The 20,974-nt window shown below is 38.5% G+C and overlaps 2 protein-coding genes and 2 long non-coding RNA genes across 5 annotated transcripts in view; 2 read left to right on the top strand and 2 right to left on the bottom strand.

The window, feature by feature from the left end:
• The window catches only part of LOC106948750 (uncharacterized), a 21,730-nt gene extending 16,048 nt beyond the window's left edge, over positions 1 to 5,682 (top strand). Inside the window, exon 3 of the long non-coding RNA XR_001425242.1 lies at positions 5,588 to 5,682. This is a non-coding gene — a long non-coding RNA (uncharacterized LOC106948750). The remainder of the gene's footprint in view (positions 1 to 5,587) is intronic.
• The window catches only part of hoga1 (4-hydroxy-2-oxoglutarate aldolase 1), a 22,073-nt gene extending 11,623 nt beyond the window's left edge, over positions 1 to 10,450 (bottom strand). The window contains exons 1-4 of one of the 2 annotated variants that reach the window (XM_015034585.1): positions 9,810 to 10,441; positions 8,461 to 8,589; positions 5,344 to 5,471; positions 3,827 to 3,961 (exon numbers count right to left, since the gene is read on the bottom strand). In XM_015034585.1, coding sequence (XP_014890071.1) covers positions 3,827 to 3,961; positions 5,344 to 5,471; positions 8,461 to 8,589; positions 9,810 to 10,008 — 591 coding nt within the window. In that variant the 5' untranslated portion in view covers positions 10,009 to 10,441. Of the gene's footprint in view, positions 1 to 3,826; positions 3,962 to 5,343; positions 5,472 to 8,460; positions 8,590 to 9,809 lie in introns of both variants that reach the window. The other variant, XM_015034586.1, reaches the window with a different exon arrangement.
• Positions 10,451 to 12,187: 1,737 nt separating this feature from the next.
• Positions 12,188 to 20,974, top strand: part of LOC106948742 (metal transporter CNNM1-like) — a 24,808-nt gene continuing 16,021 nt past the window's right edge. The window contains exons 1-5 of the mRNA XM_015034582.1: positions 12,188 to 14,921; positions 19,054 to 19,197; positions 19,314 to 19,454; positions 19,837 to 20,006; positions 20,089 to 20,179. Coding sequence (XP_014890068.1) covers positions 13,481 to 14,921; positions 19,054 to 19,197; positions 19,314 to 19,454; positions 19,837 to 20,006; positions 20,089 to 20,179 — 1,987 coding nt within the window. The 5' untranslated portion in view covers positions 12,188 to 13,480. The remainder of the gene's footprint in view (positions 14,922 to 19,053; positions 19,198 to 19,313; positions 19,455 to 19,836; positions 20,007 to 20,088; positions 20,180 to 20,974) is intronic.
• Positions 16,094 to 17,035, bottom strand: LOC106948751 (uncharacterized). The gene is made up of 2 exons (XR_001425243.1): positions 16,791 to 17,035; positions 16,094 to 16,604 (listed from the first exon to the last, which is right to left on the bottom strand). It is a non-coding gene; the product is annotated as an uncharacterized LOC106948751 (long non-coding RNA).

The raw sequence follows: 20,974 nt of genomic DNA, 5'->3' as shown, positions 1-20,974 counted from the left end.
CATGACAGGTGTTATGACATGTTTATGAAAGTGTCATGTCAGTCTTATTCACCCCCCTTCAAGTAAAGTGTTACCCAGGTATTTTAAGGTTAGCTGAGTGGTATGAACACTGTTTAGAGTTGAAGGTAAAGCGAATTCAAAAATAATTTCTGTTGGAAAGAATACATGAGGGTTTTGGTCATTTCACAGAAAAAAAACCTTAAATTCATTGCAAGTATTTTCTGCTCATTGCCATTTCTACCTTTTTTTCCAGGAACACATGCTCAAAAGATAAAAACGAAGCAACAAATAAAATCGTTGTGATTACTTCAGTGAGAGTTTTGATTGTCTTGAAGGAGAATAGAGGTTTATTTTGTATTATGTTTTCTTAGAATAACGTTCTGTGGAGTTTGCAGACCTTGGGTTCATTCACCCACGTCTGCAGCAGAAGCGAAAAACAGAAAAAGCAACAGTTCAGTATGTCCTAAAGCTTTACTACAGAGCATTAAACATGTTTATTTTTCATTCAGAGGGCAGAAAATCCAGAAATTTTACTCAAGTAAGAGTAGAAATACTTAATCATAAAATTACTGAAGTAAAAGTAGAAAGTACAGCATAGTAAAAATACTCCTAAAAGTACTTATTTTTTAAAAAACCTTACTCAGGTGAATGCAGCAGAGTAAATGTAACTGCTCGCTGCCCGTCTCTGTTGTTCTTCGTCACGCTGAACCGTCCTGCTCTGTATGTGGGCAGCGCCACTCTGCCGTCTCACAGCAAGTTCACAAACATGTCATTTCCCAAACCAGGAACCCATTTGCAACTTCTTGCAAACACTTCCCACACTGACAAAAAGCTATGAAGAGCCTGACGAGAGCAAGGCGTTCTTCCTCCTTCCGGCACGCAACCCTGCAATCAGGCAGCACCGGAGAGCTGGAGGCACTTTGGTTTCAGGCTCTTCAGCCGCCACGGCTCCTTCAGACGTGAAGAAGCTGCTGACAATCAGTCCGTCTTTTCATAAACACAACAGCAAATTGCTCGTTTTTGAACAGGAAGACGATTCAAACCCGTCTGTTTGGTCCTTGACCAGTTAGTTCCCGAGTCCATGCCCACTTGTTGCCATTTCTTCCTGCTTCCATTTTAAACAAGCTGTTTTATATTTGAACCATGTCAAAGCAGTGAATTTCTTTTGGTAGTGGGGAAATATTTGATAATAAAAAGACTCTGAATTTACTTGTTAAAATGCAAGGATAATATGATGTAAACAATATTTTGAATATACTTCTTTAAGCAAACAAAGGAAGTTTGATTTGTTCCACTAAACTGCACACAGTAGCTTCAAATTAAAAACATTTTATTGATCCCAAAGGTGAATTAAATGTTGCAACTCACTGATTCAGATTCTTCAGAAGAGTTATTGTAGATAGTGATGACTGTTGGCAGGAAAGATCTCCCGTAGAGGTCTGTGTTACAGCGAATCTGAAGGAGCCTCTGACTGAAGATGCTCTGTTTTCTCATGGACAGGATGGTCAGGATTGTCCATAATTTTCTTGATTTTATGAAGAATCCTTCTGCATTTCATCATATTTTCAAATTTATTGATATCAGTAATTTACAGGGGAACATTGGCGAGGAGTTGCTAATTATTCTGATGATGTTCAGCTGCTGGTCAAAAAATTAGAATATCATGAAACAGTTTATTTAAATCAGTAATTCCCCCAAAAAGTAAAATTTGTACATTATATTCATTCGTTACAGATTAACGTTCATATACTTTACAAGAAAGTATGATTAGAAAGATATTAAATATCGCATAATGGAGAAGGTACGTGTCTAAACGTTGGTAACCATGGAAACAGTGCCGCACCGTCATGTAGCCTAGCATGTATGGAAAAAACTGGTCAGCATCTCGTCTTCTGTACTTTTTTAAGGCTCCTCCGGTGTAAAAGGGAAACATTGTTTATGACTGATATAAATCATGTGGTGTGAATTCAGACAAAGTCGGTAATTTGATCAACACGTCAGGAGGGAGGCGGTACGGGTCGGTTTCTAAGCTAGCTGTTTCGAAATACCGCCGTCTGTGAGCCCCAACCAGGTGTGTAACGTTCACAGACAAATTAGCTCGACTTGAACAAGAAGAAGCCATGAATAAACTGGTAAAAACAACTTTGGGAAACAATGTCAGTCCCTCACTTCACATCCTGGCGCCTTAAATGATTTAATGATGTAGTTGCAAAGAGTCAATATCAGCATAAAACCTGTTTAACGTCGACGGTGTTGATATAATGACTTTTAAGTATCAAATCTCTCGTTCATTAATTTTGCTCTCTTTTCAATAAAGGGAAATAAACTGGTTAACTTTCATGGGTCCCTGTTTTGTGTAACATAAGAGCCTCAGTTTGTAGTTTAAAAAAAACTCAGAGGGAAAAGATGCTTTATGACGTTAACTTTGTTTAAATCTGGAAATTAAGTGGATAAGCGAAAGAACAGAAGAAAAAGTGTCACTGCAGGTGAAAGATCAAAATTAAAGGTTAGTGATGATAAATTTTGACCTTGTGTGTTGAATAAATGTTATTCTCACTGTAAAGATCAAGTGTGATGACTTTTTCCATTCAGCTTCACTGAAAGCCTCGTTGGCCCTGCACCTCTGTCCATTCATCTGCACATAACTGCTTCTTTTTATTCAGTCTTAAAAAACATCGGCCAGCTATTGAGTTTAAAAAATAATAACCTATACAAAGTCTGGGATACTTCAGTTTCTGGGAGGCTGAACTGATAATTAAAATACTGTGCGTTCACTCAAAAAGAAAAAAGAAAAACAGAACATGATGCAGACATGACAACAACATCTACGGACTTTCAACAAACATTAACAGTCAACTTGGAAAATTGTAAATTTATTTACACACATTCAAAGTGAATCAGCTGCGAACTGATTACAAATTCAGTAATAAATGACTGACTGGGATTGAAAGATAATTTATAGTAAACAAAACCAAAGAACTTCAAGGATAAACTGTGATTTACTGAACGAGTCGTCACGCGGTTCTGGGTGTTTACACACAGTAAACCTTCAGCAGGTGACTCTCTTCTTCATATTTGTTTTAGATTTCAAATTAAAGCAAATATGTTCAGTATTTTGTGGTAAAGGAAGAAGACTCTTTAAAAATTTGGGGGACATTTTAGGATAAATCAACCATGTACTATGATAAATAAAAACTAATCAAAACCCCGTGGATCAGAAACAGATGTGAAATTAAGAATTAAGGAGTTATTGTTGAGTTACTGTTGAGTTATTGTTGACGCTGCGATGTGGTTTACGCTCCTTTGGAAACGTCTCTCGAGCCTCAGTTTTTTAAAAACCTGTTGCAACCTTTTTCTAAAACTGTTCTAGAGCTAAAGTTGAAATCTGGTCTATTCAGGTCAAAATTCAGACGGGTTGCAGTGATTGGTCAGAAAAAATGCAAATCGTTACGGTGATTGGTCAGATTTGAGGGAAACTCACAATGATGAAAAATGCAAAAAAATGTGTGAATGACAGTAAATTTGCATTAATGGATCACAACGTAGTGACGTCCAGAAGGGACTGATTGTTGCTCACTGGGTCGAGTCTCAAACTGCAGCAGCAGTTTAGTCAGAATGAAAATGTTTTCTTTGAGTGTTTTATGATGTTCATCTGCTGAATGACATTTTGATGTTTCCTGAAAATGAGAACTTGTTTCCAATCAACTTACGTGGTAAAATAAAGATTAAATAAAATGTAAAAAAAATAAAAAACAACAAAAACCGAAAGACGACCAGAATTTCCCCCTGAAAAGCTAAACTAAACTAAAAAGTGTCCTGAGCTTACGTCTCCTCCGCTGTCCTTGAGGCCCAGGATGTTTGGGTGCTGAGACAGCTCCACCACGGCGTCCACCGGCAGGTCCAGGCCCGTGTTGGCCGGGACGCTGTACAGAACCACTGGCACCGGGCTGCTGTCTGCCACCTGCAGGCCGGAGGAGGAACGACATGTCTGAACCTGAGAGCTTTACCTTGTTCTGAGTCCATCTCTGAACATTATTTCACTCTTAGTCAACATTTGGTTAACTTTTCCAATAAAGCTCTTTTGACCCTAATGCATAATGTTAGTTTTGATAAAAGCAGACAGCAGGTTTGATTTTCTGAAAGCATTTCAGGCCTTGAATAAGTTTTAAAAGCTAAAATGTATCAACTCGGTTTTGCTTTTAATGTTTCTGTTGCAAAAGTTTTTAATATGTCTGTAATATTCAGGGTCACACATTTATTTTTAAAAAGCTCTATGGGGATTTTAAGGTTTTATAGCGCCACCAGCTGGACTTAGACTGACAAATCACTGATCAGACATAACATTATGACAACCGGTCTGAGAATACACATCCTCACAAGCTTCAAATCTCAATGCAGTGTGTACTCTGACATAATTTTGTATCTGAACTAGGATTAACTGCAGAGATTAAACCCCTTAAAGGCGACCTAATATGTAAAATTCACAATTTGTACACATTTATACTTCTATTTGGGCCCCAACTGTTCCCAAAAACAGCAAAAGCACTTTAAAAAAAAAAAATGAAAACGCCTAGTTGTTTTTTGGGAATATGAACACATTTATTGGTTTTCAGAAGATGACCCTTTTCAAAAATGATTGGAATGTAACGTCACAAATCAGCAGGCGCTGCGTTACCTAGCAACCCCGGCGAAGCCCAGCCTGTTACCTAGCAACCCCAGCTGAGCTCCAGCACATTTGGTCGGCAGGTTTTACCTCTGTATGTGTTGTACAATGGCTACTGGAAAAAGACAAGTGTTTCATTGTTGAATTGCCATCCAGAAACCGCATCCTCCATCCTTCTTATTATGCAGGAGGCTCTACTTCTACTTTTCAAAGATGTACAGTTGTAGAATTGAACATTTGCTTGCAGTCATTTTTACACATGAGTGTAAACGTTGAGCTTATTTGACTTTAAAGAGACAGGAGGCCCTAAAACAGCTCAAAGTAGGCAGAACTGAGCAGATTTGTGGAAAAAATGTAATGAACATATTTTGATCTATCCAAACCTGTTCAAGAAAGCATAATAAGTCACCTTTAACATGTCTATTTTTTATGTAATGCTTAAAATTTAGTCTAATCACTTAATATTTAATAATTTAATTAAATTCTAATTATCTCTCCATCTCATCTGGCCAACAAAATTTTACCTTTACTCACTGATATCCTGCATTCACCCAAATTTCCTCCTTCCGGCAAACTTACAGAGGCATAATATTCACTTCTTGTCTTCTACTCAACGAGGTAATAATCAATCTTATGTCAGAAGTCATGATTATGTTTCTGCAGTGAACCTGTCAGCTAACCTTTGTGAAGTGATGAATGAGCGCGCGGCTGTCCATCTTGCCCTTGTAGAAGCACGGGTTCACCACGAGGACGGCGTCCGCGCCGGCTGCCGCCATCTTGGCTGTGAGCTGGACGGTGGCTCTGGTGGCTGGACGGAAAAAACACAGAAACAAAACAACAGAGTCAGTGGCAGAGGTGGCCAGAGTGCAAAAAACTTTTACTGAAGAGTAGCACTACTACGACATACTTTTACTGAAGTAAGAGTAGAAAGTAGCCGTCCAAGAATGACTCCAGTAAGAGTAAAAAAGAATTTGTTGAAAAGTCTACTCAATTACTGAGTAATTGATCAAATTATTAATTAATATTTAAAAATTTAATAATCAGACAGAACAAAACAGAAAGTTAAGTTTTGCATATTTTGGTATTTTAACGTAAAACATTACAATAATTCATATAAGTAACAAAAAATAACAAAATCAGACAAAAGAAAAAAAATTTCCAAATCAGTTTCTTTCACTAATAAACTTATTAAACTTTAATAAAAACTGCAGGTGTGTGTCTGTGTCTGGTGAGTTTTGGGTTAAAACGTGTTTGTTTTTCATTCAGTGGGTAGAAAATCCAGAAAATTTACTCAAGTAAGAGCAGAAATACTTCATAAAAAATTTACTCAAGTAAGAGCAGAAATACTTCATAAAAAATTTACTCAAGTAAAAATAAAAAGCACAGTGTAGTAAAGAAATGTCCTAAAAGTTTTTTTAAATATACTTACTCAAATAAATGCAGTTGAGTAAGTGTAACTAGTTACTATCCAACTCTGGTTGTTGCTTAAGGGTTATCAGTCTATAAGGTTCAAAAACCTTCAGAATATAACGTCACAAATCAGCAAGAACTGGGTTACCTTGCAACCCCAGTGAAGTCCGGCCGTTACCTAGCAACAGGCCTGGCTTCAAACAAAGCTAAGCCATGAAAACGCCTTCATTGTCTTTCATGGATGGTCGACGTTCCTTGCAGAACAAAATTCATATTTTGCAGGTTTCCTAAAAGCCTAAAAACAAAACGAAAACCAAAGCTCTGCAGGGGGCAAAAGTTTCTCCACAACAATGCAAAAAAACTGAGTGAAAATTATTTTAACACCTTGATAAGAGTTCAAGCTGCTGCTGCAAAGCATGGCACAACCAGTGATTAGGGGCAAGTTAATGCTTAATAGAGCCAGGCTGGCTTTGTGTCCTAAATAAAATCATGTAAAAACTGCACCTTATATTTACTCAAGTTATCTTTGTGTGATATTAAAATGTGTTTGATGATCTGAAACATTTAAGTGTGGCAAAAACAGAAAAAAAAGATAAATGCTTAGTTAGCGTTTACCTTCAAATTAAAGAAATAAATTTGTATTTCATCAGTTTGAGCTAAAGGTGAGAAAACATTTTAAGACTCTAAAAACTATTCATTGTTTCCCATTGGTGAGTCTTTGATTCCAGATGATGCTTTTAGGTATTGCTGAATTACTAATAAAAATATTCATATATTCCTTTTTGAGTTATTTAAGCACAACAAAATCTAATGTGCATCTTAAACGCATCATGAAGATTTAAAAAAAAAAGTGTAAAAAGCTGTTTAGAACCACAGAAATGTCAAAATATGAAAATCTTGTTCAATCTTTGTCACTGCAATCTAATTTAAACTCCGTGTTTCTCTCATGCGATTCTATAATCACACAATTTCCTTTCCTTTTAATTAAAACACTAAAGCTTTAAATAAAAACATGTCTGATTAAAAATGAGTAAAATACGTCTTATTGTAATTGTTCTTACTGACCCTCTGTGACTCCAAATATTGGATTTAACCAATAATAAACTTTCATCAAGAGTTTATGCTGTTTTTCAAAGGATGAAACATTCCCATGTTTCATGTAAACATTCGCGTCTGCGGTAAAACTGAAAAGTATTTTAAAACTTAAACTTACATTTTGAGACGTTTTTTTCCCTAATGAGATTGACCTCACCATTAAAAATTGTTTGTTTCAATCTTAAATTAAACTGTAATATGTTTGAAAATGAGGAAAAATCTTTAAAAAGTTGAAAAGTTTGGAATGAAAACCTGAACAGAAACGTAAAAAAAACTCATTGATTTTACTTCGCAGTTAAACTTTTCTCTAATTAAAGTCAAACATTAATTTTTGAGCTTTGCAGCTGTACTAATTATTCAAAACACAGAGAGTTTACTTTTTATGTCTTATAACAGTTTTCTCCTTACAAATCTAATTGTTTTTAATTATTATTCTGGACGATCAAAGCATTCTGTCATGGTTTGATTCAGAAAGCTACGATTTGATAAAAATGAATTGTTAATGTGATATTTCCTCACTCAGCCACTCTGTGTCATGCAAACATATAAACAACATTAGCAAAATGAAAACAGACTAAATATGAAATAAAGCTGCAAAAAGAAAGAATATAATATTTAATGAATCCAAATGAAGAAAATACTTGTGTATTTCTGCATTTAATGACCTTTCAAGCAGCTGACCTGGTTCTCACAGCTAAATAAAGAGATTTCTGCCATTCCTGATACGATTTTATGATTCATATTTACACCTGTCTTACTCTCAGCACATTAGCCGCCACGCAGTTACAGGTAACATAAGATTCGTTACCCAGACGGTGCCGCACACACAGGGAGGAACGCGTTACCATTTCAGATCATTTCAGGCTTAAATACGCATTGAAACTCAGTTTAAAGGCACTGAAATAAAACTTTACAGTGCTAAAAATCAAATAACCAGCACACATGATAACGTCATAACCTTTTCACTTTTAGAGGCAGAGGATTATTTTGGGATCAAAATAATAAAAAACTCCATTGAGTTTTGATTTTTGCTCTAATAAACTTCATCTTGAAGCTTCGCATAGTCTCACAGCAATGCCAATTACCATGAACTAAAAATGAGATTAACGTCAACAGTCACATTTTTAAAATTAGTTTTTCATAAATCCTTCAGTATTCCAAGTAAATAATTATCAAATTGATCAAATGTATATTTTGAACTTTTTTTTGTATCTAACGCATCTGAAAAGTGTGTGTTTGTTGTAAATGTGTGTATTTATGTCTATTAAATGTGTGAACAGAGTCCCACCTACATTCACAGCCTGATCCGGCCAGCAGCAGCTTCCCCAGCGGCAGGGACCGTCTGACCGCCGCCACCACCTCCACCCGCTCCTCCTCCGTCAGGTACGGATACTCACCGTTGGAGCCTTGAACCACCAGACCTGCAGCAGCAAAAACACTCTCAGCGTTAACCTGGGACTCACACAATGGCTTTTTACTAAGCATTTCAGCCACATTTAGTTGTGTCTACTGTCTTCTACTCTTTAAGTCAAATAAATTTAAACTTTTAGACTTTGAACCTAAATGTGAGTTTGTGGAAGACAAACTTACAGCAGTAAGTTGTGTTAACTTTTTATTAATTTTGTCAAACCTGAAAGAGTTTAATAAACTAGAGTTTTCAGGTTAGCACTTAAAAAACTGAAAGGAGAAAAAGACAGGAGTGGGAACTATTTCCCAGAATGCTTAGCGGCATGTTTCTGTATCCTGAGATGGAAGTGCGTCACATTGATCCGACTCTGGTGTTTTATTAAGGAAAATGTTTATTTTAAAGCTTGAGGATAAAGTCCTGTTCACACTAAATGTCTTAGAGCGTAATTTAATAAAATTCATTATCAGATCATAAATTTTGTTGAAACAAGAATTCAAGTTATTCTAAAGTAAAATAAGCAAAATGTCAGGAAAGATTTCAGTCTCTAGGTTTGCAAAGCTGATGGTGAAAAGTCCTCAAATATTTAAACTAAAAAGTATTGAGTAAAGGGAACTGAATACAAACAAACACCACAAGTTTTAGGTTTTTATTTGTGAAAATTTAGCAAAAATCATCTATAATTATCCTTCCACTTTCCAGGCATGTGCATTTGTGTTGGTGTATCACCTGAAATTTAAGTTTGTGGCTGTGAATTAAAAAACAGAAGCCATTCTTGCTCATTGGGATAACGGGATAGTTTTGGTAACTTATGGAGAACCTGGATAGCACACAGTTATTTATTATTTTAAAAGAAGTGTTTGTCTTTGTTATTTGGATAATTTCGTTATGTTTCTGTACAACAACAATAAAAGGCATTCTGCTTCGCATCGTTTTGTTTTGTTATGTTTCTGTATCTGGGTTATTGTTTTATCTTCGTGTTTTTACATGAAATAAATGCATAAATAAATAAAAAAACGTAGTACCAACTCTAGAACGGTAGGGGGCGACAGACAAGAGCTTAGTCTTATTTTTTTAAAACTTAGGGTAGAAAACAAGCCAAACTTATTGCAATACTAAAAACAGCAACAACATGTATTTAATGCAGACTTTCTGGTCCAGTGTTTAACATGTGAAGGATCATCATTGAAGCATTAAGGTTCGGTTTGTCTGAGCTGTGTGAAGCTGAGCTCCAACCTTTAAACGGTATCTTGTCATATTTCTGCAGGTTCTCCTCCAGCTTCCGGTAGTCTACGTCCTCCTTGGCGGTGAACGGAGTGGCAATTGGGGGGTAAATGCCGCTGAGATCCAGCCTGGCGGCGGCCTTGTGGCTCACGTTTCGTCTCCACGGTCGGTACCGGACACCACAGCGTGTCCAGACCCGGACACAGAGCATGCTGAAGCGGGCAGAGCGGCTCGATCCGCTCGCTGTCTGTGCAGCTGCTGCAACCAACAATCCTTATCCAGCCCAGTTAATCACTAACTGTCCTTTAAACATTAGCAGATTCAGGTTTGAACAGCTTTCAAATTGACCAGAAGCCACTCGATTTTTTTTCTTTCTTTTGGAGCCGTTTCGCTGCTGAGGTCATGTGACAGAGATGACCTCTGCACTAAAAGCAACCCGCTTACTTAAAACTACCGCCAAATACTTTATACATTTCTGCATATTAATACAAAGGTCTGGCCTCGCCCACGTGGACAAAGCGCCCCCTACTGGTGGGTTTGAGGACGAACCAAAACTGACAGTTTTAGCCTGCAGTTACACATTTCTAGGTTCAAAGAGGCATTTTTATTTATTTTTATCGTCAGTTCAGCTAAATTAAAAAGGTGAAGACTTTTCGAAATATTTTTTTGATGTCTATAAAAAAAAATCTTGTAATGTAAAAATGAATACCTGTATTTTTATGGTTAGGTTTTTAATTAATGACAAAAAAACATAAAATTTTTGAGAAAGAAAAACAAGATAACGAATGTTTTCTTCATACAAGAAACTTTATATTTGTATGCTGAAAATGTTCTGCATTTTAATCTTTTCACTGCAAACTCATATTTCAGAAAACAATAAGTGCCCGTTTTGAGTTGAGAAACAAAGCAACCTATTTTTCAAAGTCTGTGTTTGAAAATCTCCCACTCATGGATTCCCCGTCGTGCAGACAAAGAAACGTGGAAAGAATAAAAATAGTGACAGGAACACTAACATCCAACTGAACTTTGATTGGCAGCCAGAAGAATTGGGCCATTGCTAATTTACGACATGACATATAAATTAAATCCTCCCCTAATTACTCTGTTAGTGCAGGTGACCCATTTAATGAGCAAAAACAACCTGGCGTCTGCTTGGGGAAGCGCCGGCAGCCTTTGCGCTACTGCCACCGTGTGGACAAACTTTGAAACGCATTTAGTTCATTAAAAATCTGTTGATTTCTCAGTTTTCTGACGTTTTTGCCAGTTGGAACTTGATTGTTCACCGTGGCTCTCACCTCATGCCAGCTCCCCTTTTCCCATGGATGTAATTTATCCATTTCTGCTCATGAACTCAATACACGCAGTTTATTAGCTTCCTCTCATCATATCCACATTTAGACTGGCTTCTTGTTTTTATTGAATAATAAGAAGCTGGAAAGAGAAACAAATTATTCTTTTCCATTAATTTTCTCAATAACAAAAGAGTTTTATGCACCTCTAAGGTTTCAATGAACACAAGTCATCTTTTTTTTTCTATTTGATCACTTAACAAGAAAAAGAAAAAAAGGTTTGAAGCCTGAGAAAGAAGCAGCTGTGGGTAAAAACACCAACATGTTGGGTTTGTAACTTAGCAGCAGCTGACCTGATGCTCTTCCAGCTGATCCACATTAGGATTAACCAATAAATAACAATCATCATCATAAATAATAATAAATAGTGTTTTTACTACATCAGTTCAGGTGTCCCTCAGGGCTCAGTTATTGGTCTCCAGTGCTACAGAAGATTTTTTTCTTCTTTTGTCACTTAAGTTTTTTTGTTTGAACAAATATGTTTCTAATTACTACACAAAGATAACTTTCATGAAGTAATCTGCTATAGTGTCATCTCTTCATTTTAAGAAATGTCATGTATGAATTTATTTGCCCATTAAACGAGTCTAATAATAGAAACAATCATATTGTTGACTAATGTAATTATAGTTCAGTAAGAGACACATCTGTGTTCTGGAAACATTGGTATGTTTAGAACTGTTTTTATTCTTTTTATTATTGTTATCATTGATTGTTCTCTTATGTAATATGGACTTTGAGTCTGTAATAAAATCAATCTATCTGAAACCGTATTAGTTGATTATTTCATGAGGAATAAAACCTGACCTCTGTTCATCTGTTTAGAGACTCATTTCCAACCACACTGCGTTCATCGCTCCATTTTATCCAGATTGATACATTTTGTAAGTTTATGTTCAGGGATGGCGGTCCCAGTTGCTTAGAGAAGAAAGATCTTAACTTTTGGTCCTTAATAAAAATAAAATAAAATAAAATAAAAATTCAGGTAACACTGAAACGAAGGAGACAAAACTGTGCATAGAAACACAAAATGAAAGGAGAATATTGCTTCATTCTGCTTTATTGAAACAATGCTCCATTTCTTCTGAAGGTTAAATTATCTGATATCTGCACAGATACATTTAAGTTTGTTAAAGAGTAACAATTTTTAACCAGGGTCCTCATCGTCTCACTGTCCTTTTAAAGGCTGAAAGGAAATGATTTGATGTTTGATGTGGTTAAATAGTGTGAAGGTTTTGTTGGGACCCATGAAGCAGGACAGAGTCCTGAACCTTTTAGATGCGTTTCTGCATAACTAAACCTGAAAAAATAAAAGACAATCAACTTTCCCAGAGAAACATCTAAACAGCGCCCTCATGCGGACACAAATTCTAATTAAATAGAGAACATTAACAACACATTCAATTTCAAGACACCTTGTAAAACCAATAAGTCCAGTTTACATAAAGAAATATGTTTTCATTTTAACCCAAACAAAGTTACCTATATGCATTCCCATAAAACAATACAAGTTACTATTTTCTTTCTTCCTTTTACTCTTTCTGTCTATTTTAAGTCAAATTTTGTAAAGTTCTTTACTCTGTGGCCAGAAAATAACTCGTGTTCAGTTTGCAGTGCAAAGGAAGACAGATCCGTCATGCCGTGTAAATATGGGAACTCCTCTAAAATACTGTTACTCTGAGCTTTTAAATCTCTGAAAACAAGATGGCTGACTTCAAACATCTGCAGTTACTGTCTCTGTGATTGTTCCAACGCTTTTGTTGTTGAATCAGATCGTGAGTACAGTTAAAACTCAAAAAATACTTTCATGTTGAGAGGATATTTATACAATATTAATTATTAAGATGGACATTTCTAACAAAGAAAGGTAATTGTAGCAGTTTTAGTCTGATAAAATAATTAAAGGTGTCTCAAAAGAATTTAAATCCCCAACACAGCAGAAATTATCACTAAATGATCCCACTACGGAAAGCCGTGAAAACTTTCCGTTTACCGGAAAGTCTCGTTTCCGGTAAACTATCCAAGGAGCAACAGCTGTTCCTCCCTGACAGCTGTAGAGTGTTGCTGTTTAATCCGCCGTTTTCCTGCAGGTTGTCATCATAAAACGGCGCAGAGATTTTGAAAAGAGCAAAATGTCAACTCCTGAGCTCGCGCCTATTATTAGAAAGTGACGTAATGGCGCTGATGGCGCATCTCCTCCGCTGCGTTGCATCGCCGGAATCAGCACCGTTAAAACGGACCGCTGATTGTCCCTCCTTTTCCCACATGGACCGGAACCGGGCGGCACCACGTGACTCCGGATCCCCGGACTGAGCCAGTTCATCACACCGCATCATGGCTGCGGAGGATGAGGCTGCGCGGTGCTGCCTCAGGTCCCCGCAGTCCCGCGGGGCTCCGCTCTCTCCGCCCCGCTGCCTATGGCTCCTGCTCGGCCTCTGCTGGCTGATGCCCACCCCGGCTCTCTGCCTGCTCGGCTTCCGTCCGGAGGAGACCGGAGCGGAGCTGTCCGTGGACGACGGGGTGCTGAAAGCCACGGAGGGAACCCGCTTCATGCTGCGGGTGTACTACTCCACCTCCCCGCAGAAGCTCAACCGCACCGCGGGGACCCGCGCCAACAATGCCGCGCCCTGGATCGCCTTCATCGAGGAGCCGAGTCCCGGCAGAGAGGGACAGGTCCACCCCAAGAGGAACATGTGCATGGACAAGAACGCCAGGACGTCCGACATCGAGGTTTTAGGTTCCTTCAAGTCTGCTTCCAGTCAGAACTCTGTGCTGGTCGAGCTGCTGGCCAAAGACTTGCGAAGAGGGGAGAAGATTAAGTATTACTCCATGTGCGCCTTCGACGGATCCAAGTGGGAACACTACCGGACAAGAGACTTCTGGGTCGCGGTGACAGAGCGCTCTGCTGTCCCGGAGCTCTGGCTGCAGGTCCTGGTCTCCGTCCTGCTGCTCGGCTTATCGGCTCTTTTCAGCGGACTGAACCTCAGCCTGCTGGCGCTCGATCCGGTGGAGCTACAAGTCCTGCAGAACAGCGGCACCGACAAGGAGCAGAACTACGCGCGGAAGATTGAATCTGTGCGTCGGCATGGGAACTACGTCCTGTGCACGCTGCTGCTGGGCAACGCGATCATCAACGCGTCCTTGGCGGTGTGGATGTGCCAGATCCTGGGCATGACCTGGCTCTCCACCGTCATTTGCGCCTTTGGCATCTTCTTCATCGGGGAGATTCTTCCTCACTCCGTGGCATCGCGTCACGGCCTGGCCATCGCGTCCAAAACCATCTGGGTGACGCGGCTGTTGATGGTGCTCTCCTTCCCCATTTCCTACCCCATCAGCAAACTGCTGGACCTCATTCTCAACCAGGAGATCTCCAACTTCTACACCAGAGAGAAGCTCCTGGAGATGCTGCGCGTCACAGACCCGTACCACGACCTGGTGAAAGAGGAGCTGAACATCATCCAGGGCGCGCTGGAGCTGCGCACCAAGACGGTTGAGGACGTCCTGACGCCGCTGAGCGACTGCTTCATGCTGGCGTCGGACGTGGTGCTGGATTTCAACACCATGTCGGAGATCATGGAGAGCGGCTACACCAGGATACCGGTGTTCGAGAACGAGAGGTCCAACATAGTGGACATCCTGTTTGTCAAGGACTTGGCCTTCGTGGACCCGGACGACTGCACTCCGCTGAAAACCATAACGCAGTTCTACAAACACCCGCTGCACTGCGTCTTCAACGACACCAAGCTGGACGCGATGCTGGAGGAGTTTAAAAAAGGTGAGGAGCCTCTTCGGTCAACTAGGATTAAACTAAAACCTCCACCAACACACGGTAAAAACATTAAATCTGCAGTCAAGTTTTTTACTTGAAATAAGACAAAACTAACTTCCAAATAACTTTTCAGCAAGATATAGGAACTTGTACAGTCAATGATTCCTTAATACTAATGAAAAAGTCATACTTCCATTGGTAGATTATTATTATTTTATTTCAGTTTAAGTAAAATATAAGTCATAAGTGAAATTGACTTAAAACAAGCTCCTACATCTTGTTGAAAAGTTACTTATAAGTTAGTTTTGTCTTAATTCAAGTACTAGAAACTACACACAAAAACCGTCTCTAATTTACAGTAAAATACGTAAATTAGGTTTTTTCTTACAGTGTAGACAGAAAAAAACGTGGTAAGATTTTGTGTTTTTGCAGTGCACTTATTCATAAACAACATTTTTTAAAGTAGTTATTTTCTAATATCTCTGAGTTTAAAGGGTGGGAATATTTTTGCGAGGCAAGGTTCTGGTGAATCTTTGGATTTGCTTTTTAGGTTTTGTTGCAGGGTTTGCTATAAGTTTCCATACGTAGAAAAAAATAAACATTTTATATTGGACAGCCCTTTTTTATTTTTGTGGGACTCTGTGTAATCGCTGCACATCTTGGACCATTTCATGGTTGATCTGCAACATTTCCAATTTTCTGAAACTTGCAAATAAGTTTTGCCATTGTGTCGTGTGTGATGCTTGTTTTCTGTTAAAGTTTCGTGCAACCGTTTGACTGCTTCCTGATCCAGCCATCAGTATAATTTCTCCTTCTTGGGTGTCTGAAATATAAAAGAAATGTACATTTTACATTCTCCTAAGTATGGAAACTCATGGCCTACCCTGTAGTTTTAATGTAACTTTGGTAAAAAATATCAGAACATTTGTATTAACTTCTTTTCTTGTAAAGTGCGGGAATGATTTTGTGAGGTAAAGTAGCCCAACTAACTTCAGATTTTTGATTTGTAATTGTGGGTGTTTTTTTCCCTGTGAAATTATCTGCCAACAGAACTAAAACTTTTTCATCAATATGAAGAATTATTTACTGCAAACACACCTCTTCATGTTGCTGAAAAGTTGCTTTCTAAGTTAGTTTGTCTTATATTTGCAAGATATTTTGCACTAGAAACTCCACCAACATGCTAAGATTTTTTTTTTTTGCAGTGCATGCACATCATTTGTTGCCATGGCAACACTGTGACATATCCTAAAAATACCCCAGAAAACATTTAGCTCAGCATTCTGTCCCAAACAAATGAGTCACTTGATTGCATAATGCTGCGACCAGGCGACGTTTGGAGGTCGATGTGATTCCTGAAATCCAGAATCTTCCTCAGATTAAGTGGATATTTTAGTAAAACAGAAAGCTGCGTGCGTGTTGGCGTGAACCGAGCCGGCCTCTTGCTTCAGAAAGTGTGAGAACCTGCAGCCTGAGCAGGCACAGCCCGCCCTGCACCAAAACGAAGAGTCATGCCCAGTTTGCAGAGGCTCTGCGGTCTCAGTCAGGCTGTTTCTGAGGGTGGGGTCCGCTCCAGCCAATCACGGAGCTCCCTGCTCTCCACCGCCTCGTCCATGGATGCTGCAGACTCAGCACTTTTCTGTCTGTTGGGTTTGTGGTGAGGACAGCAGTAAACGGAGGAGGCAGATTCTGTCTACAGGAAACATCATCAGATTATTAGTATTTTTGTTTAGTTTAGCAAAGCAGATACTTTGCCAATCTGCTAAACATGCAGTGATTGTTTTAGGAGCTCCAGAAGTTGAATAAATATTGAACCAGCCACATAATCACAATTGTTCCTTTTAAAAGTAATCAGGCTTTCTGCGTGTAGATGACCTGGATGAGATAATCTACATGGAGGATTATCTCTTTTGCCCTCTGCTCTCCTCTCTGCAGGAACGCTTCCTGGCTCTGCAGCAGAAAAATGCAGCCAGTTTTTCTCTTTACCATGAGAATCCTGCAGAAGCAGAAGGAAAAAAATGACAGAAAGCTCCTTCAGTGGTCTTGTTCTCACAATTATTTAGTCTAAACTTCATCAAAAGACAGGAGTGGGAACTATTTCCCAGAATGCTTAGCGGCATGTTTCTGTATCCTGAGATGGAAGTGCGTCACATTGATCCGACTCTGGTGTTTTATTAAGGAAAATGTTTATTTTAAAGCCTGAGGATAAAGTCCTGTTCACACTAAATGTTTCTGAGCTGAATTCATTGTGATGTCTAACAAAATTCATCATCAGATCAGAAATTGCAACTTGAAACAAGAATTTAAATTATTCTAAAGTAAAATAAGTTATTTTAACTTGATATTATGAGTAAAATAATAGAGAAATGTGGTTATTTAACCAGGTGAGGACAGATTTTTTCTTGAATATTATTAAATAATGATTTGGATTAAATTGCAGCATTAAGTTAAAACTCACAAGTTAAGATTAATGAACTTAAAAAACAATGTTTAGACAACTTGTCTCTTGTTGTTAAATCAACTTTATGAACTTTAATTTCTGAGTAAAAACCAAAACAATTTTCTTGTGACTTTATTTTCATTTTCCAGGCGGCAGGTGGACTTTCATTTTCAAGTTAAGCCACTTTCAAATGTTTTACAGTGCAGAAATCTAATTACTCTGGAGGCACTGGGACACAATGCCATCCATTCAGTGACCAGAAGTTGAAATGCCGTTCATGTGGATGAAATTAGGATCCTCAGCACGGCTGTGGCTGCGTTTCACAGTAGTGCAGAGCTGCAGCCAGAAGCCTGCAGAACCAGGAGAGCGAATATTTGGCCTGAATGCTAAGCAGTGTGAATCACACACTGCAGGTTGCCAAGTAACAGCCCCCCTTGCTGTGAACAACAACTGCAGCAAAGTGCTGGTATGGAGACGAGCAGCTTCAGCGTGAATTAGACAAACACATCCTGGATGAGGAATATTTAATCCAAGTCAGAATGCAGCCATCAATTAAACTGATTTTAAAAAGTAATAGTCAATTTAGCCTAAAGATCTGTTCTTTTTATGTCATTTGTGACTCTGAACTTTTTGAAATGTCTTTTCTGAACCATTCGCCCTCTGCTGTTTGTCCTGGAACAGAGAACCTCATAAAATATTCAGTTTGCTTCATTTTCACTTCATGCCCTTCATGCTGTCTCGTCTCTTTGCTCGTTTAATATTCTCCGTTAGTTTTTGCATAATTCAACTCTCACTCTGCACGTCAGAAGTTTTGGTTTGAAGGCGTTCGGCAGAGGAGAGCATTGCTGCTCAGTTATTGTACAAATATATTCAATAATAAACTCAAATTAAATACACCATGATGTTTTTTATTATTTGTTGTGTTCCTCATAATGTGTTACTCATCTTACGTTTTTGTTTTGCATAAGACTCCAATATTTTTCTCACTGATTATTTTTCACTACACAAGTTGGTTCCTTCAAGATTACTGTTATTCTTATTTTTTGTGAACAAGAGTTTTTCCTTCCAGCCAACTTTCAGTTAAAATGCTTGGATGCTTGATTTTAATAGATAAACTTTACTGTATTTAATGCACAACAAAAGTACATAAACAACAATTAGGAAGAATTATATTGCGTGTTTCTTTAATTAGGAGGAATAATGCAAGTGTGCAAGTTTAGATTGAACTTTTATTAAATCTGCTTTTGGTAAAAAGTCTCAATATGTAAAAATGACATCACCAGATGGACCAAAATATAAAATTATGTGGAAATTTTGGTGTTTTAAAGAACAAAATGACAATAATTCATATAAATAACAAAAAATATAAGATTAGGCTTTTTTTTTTTTTTTTACCAAATCAGTTTCTTTCAATAAAAAAACTTATAAAACTTTAACAAAAACTGCAGGTCTGTGTCTGGTGAATTTCACGTTAAAACATGCTTGTTTTTCTTTCAGTAGGTAAAAAATCCAGAAATTTTATTCAAGAGTAGAAATACTTCATAATAAAATTACTGAAGAAAAAGTAAAAATTACAGCATAGTAGAAATATTCCTAAAAGTACATAAAAAGAAAAAAAAAAGCTACTCAAGTAAATGTAACTAGTAGTTCCTTCCCAGCTGTGATTATTTGGGTGAAAGTTATTTGTTGTGATTACAGGAAAGTCTCACCTCGCCATCGTGCAGCGCGTGAACAACGAGGGCGAGGGCGACCCGTTCTACGAGGTGATGGGCATCATCACCTTGGAGGACGTGATTGAGGAAATCATCAAGTCGGAGATTCTTGATGAGACGGATCTCTACAGTATGTACGCGCACACACACACGCATGCACGCTTGGTTGTACTGTTTGAGAAGTTAGCATGGGATTCTGAGGAGATGATTTTACACTCATGTTGTGTGTGTTGGTTTATGCCTCAGCTGATAACCGGACAAAGCGGCGGGTTTCCCACCATGAGAGGAAGCGGCAGGACTTTTCCATCTTCAAACTGTCGGAAAATGAAATGAAAGTCAAGATTTCCCCCCAGCTGCTCCTGGCAACACATCGCTTCCTCTCCACAGGTATCGTAGGAAACCATTGTTCAAAGAACACACTATGCCAATGGAGAAACACGGTGGTGGCAGTATGATACTGTTGGGATGGGATTTTTGAGAAAAATCTGCAATAAACTCACAATTATGCATTAGCACATAAGCACACTGTTATTTTGACGGTTCTATTTATGAGTCTAGAGGGCCGCATAAAAAGCTACGGCGGGCCAGTTTTGGCCCTCGGGCCTTGAGTTTGACACATGTCTTATAGAAAAGAGACTAAAAATGAATATTGCACATCTTTACTGGTTTATTTTAAAAAATAGAACATTGATAATCTCTTTACTTTTGAAACTACAATGTTGAGACATTGGTAGACTGTGCCATGTTACTGAAGCTCCTCCTTTGTTAGAGGTGGAGCCCTTTAAACCTGCGCACATCTCAGAGAAGATCCTGCTGAGGCTCATCAAGCACCCCAGTGTGGTCCAGGAACTCAAATTCGACGAGAAGAACAAACGAGCTCAGGACCACTTCCTCTTCCACCGCAACAAACCGGTCGACTACTTCATCCTGGTTCTGCAGGTACCGGCTGTAATCTTACTCTTCACCTGCACAGGTGTTTGTGATGTCAACATGCGTGTTACTGGGGTGTTTTGTTTTCCAGGGCCGAGTTGAGGTGGAGTTTGGTAAAGAAGCGCTGAAGTTTGAGAACGGAGCTTTTTCTTACTTTGGGGTACCTGCCATCATGTCAACTGGTACAAATACACACACATGTTCTCATCAGGTCTTTCTGGCAGCAAATTGCTCCCTAATGTTCCAACAGAGTCTTTATCAAAGCTAGATCAGGCAATTTTAATAATTAAAGTTATTAGTTATAGGCCAGATTGTGAGTCTTTGAACATCTTGGGACTGTGGCAGGGACTAGAACATTTTTATTTCGATTATTTAATCATGTAGATTTGGACATGTTAGAAATGTTAACACAATTAATCATATTTTTAAATATACAAAGGTTCCAGCCAGAGTTTTTGCTTAAAAAACATTATCTGATAGGACACTGGAAAAAAAACTACTGTTGTGTGCAAGTTGTGTAGCAAATAGTATCTCAATGCTAAACATGCTGCAGTAACGCAGATGTCCCCAAAGCTAATGTCAGCGTCCACATTTCCAAAGCATTTTCTCAAAAAAGTTACATGAATGATCAGTGGATCTGGAAACACTTCAAAGCTGAGTACCTTTGCACCAAACAACAAATATATTTGCTGTTGAGCTTATATATCTCTTTACTCAATAATTTAGAAACAAAACGTGTGCTTGAATTGAAAATGTTGCTTATTTTGTCAATATATTTTGGGATTAACCCAATTAATAATTTGAATTAAGTTCCACCATTAGTTGGGGCATCTGTCTTTTGGAAGCAGAATAAATAGGGAATGTGAGTTTCAAGCTCAGTTCAGATGGCGGCCTGGCTCAGGTCTGAAGGCTACCGTCACTTACTAACCCACATGTGTCAAACTCAAGGCCCGCGGGCCACATGTGGCCCGCCATGT

Source organism: Poecilia latipinna, unplaced genomic scaffold (genome assembly GCF_001443285.1).
Source record: "Poecilia latipinna isolate Pla-1442-1.1 unplaced genomic scaffold, P_latipinna-1.0 Scaffold305, whole genome shotgun sequence".
NCBI classification, from domain to species: domain Eukaryota; kingdom Metazoa; phylum Chordata; class Actinopteri; order Cyprinodontiformes; family Poeciliidae; genus Poecilia; species Poecilia latipinna.
The sequence above is the reverse complement of the archived record's forward strand: the minus strand, read 5'-3'. Positions and strand labels throughout refer to the sequence as shown.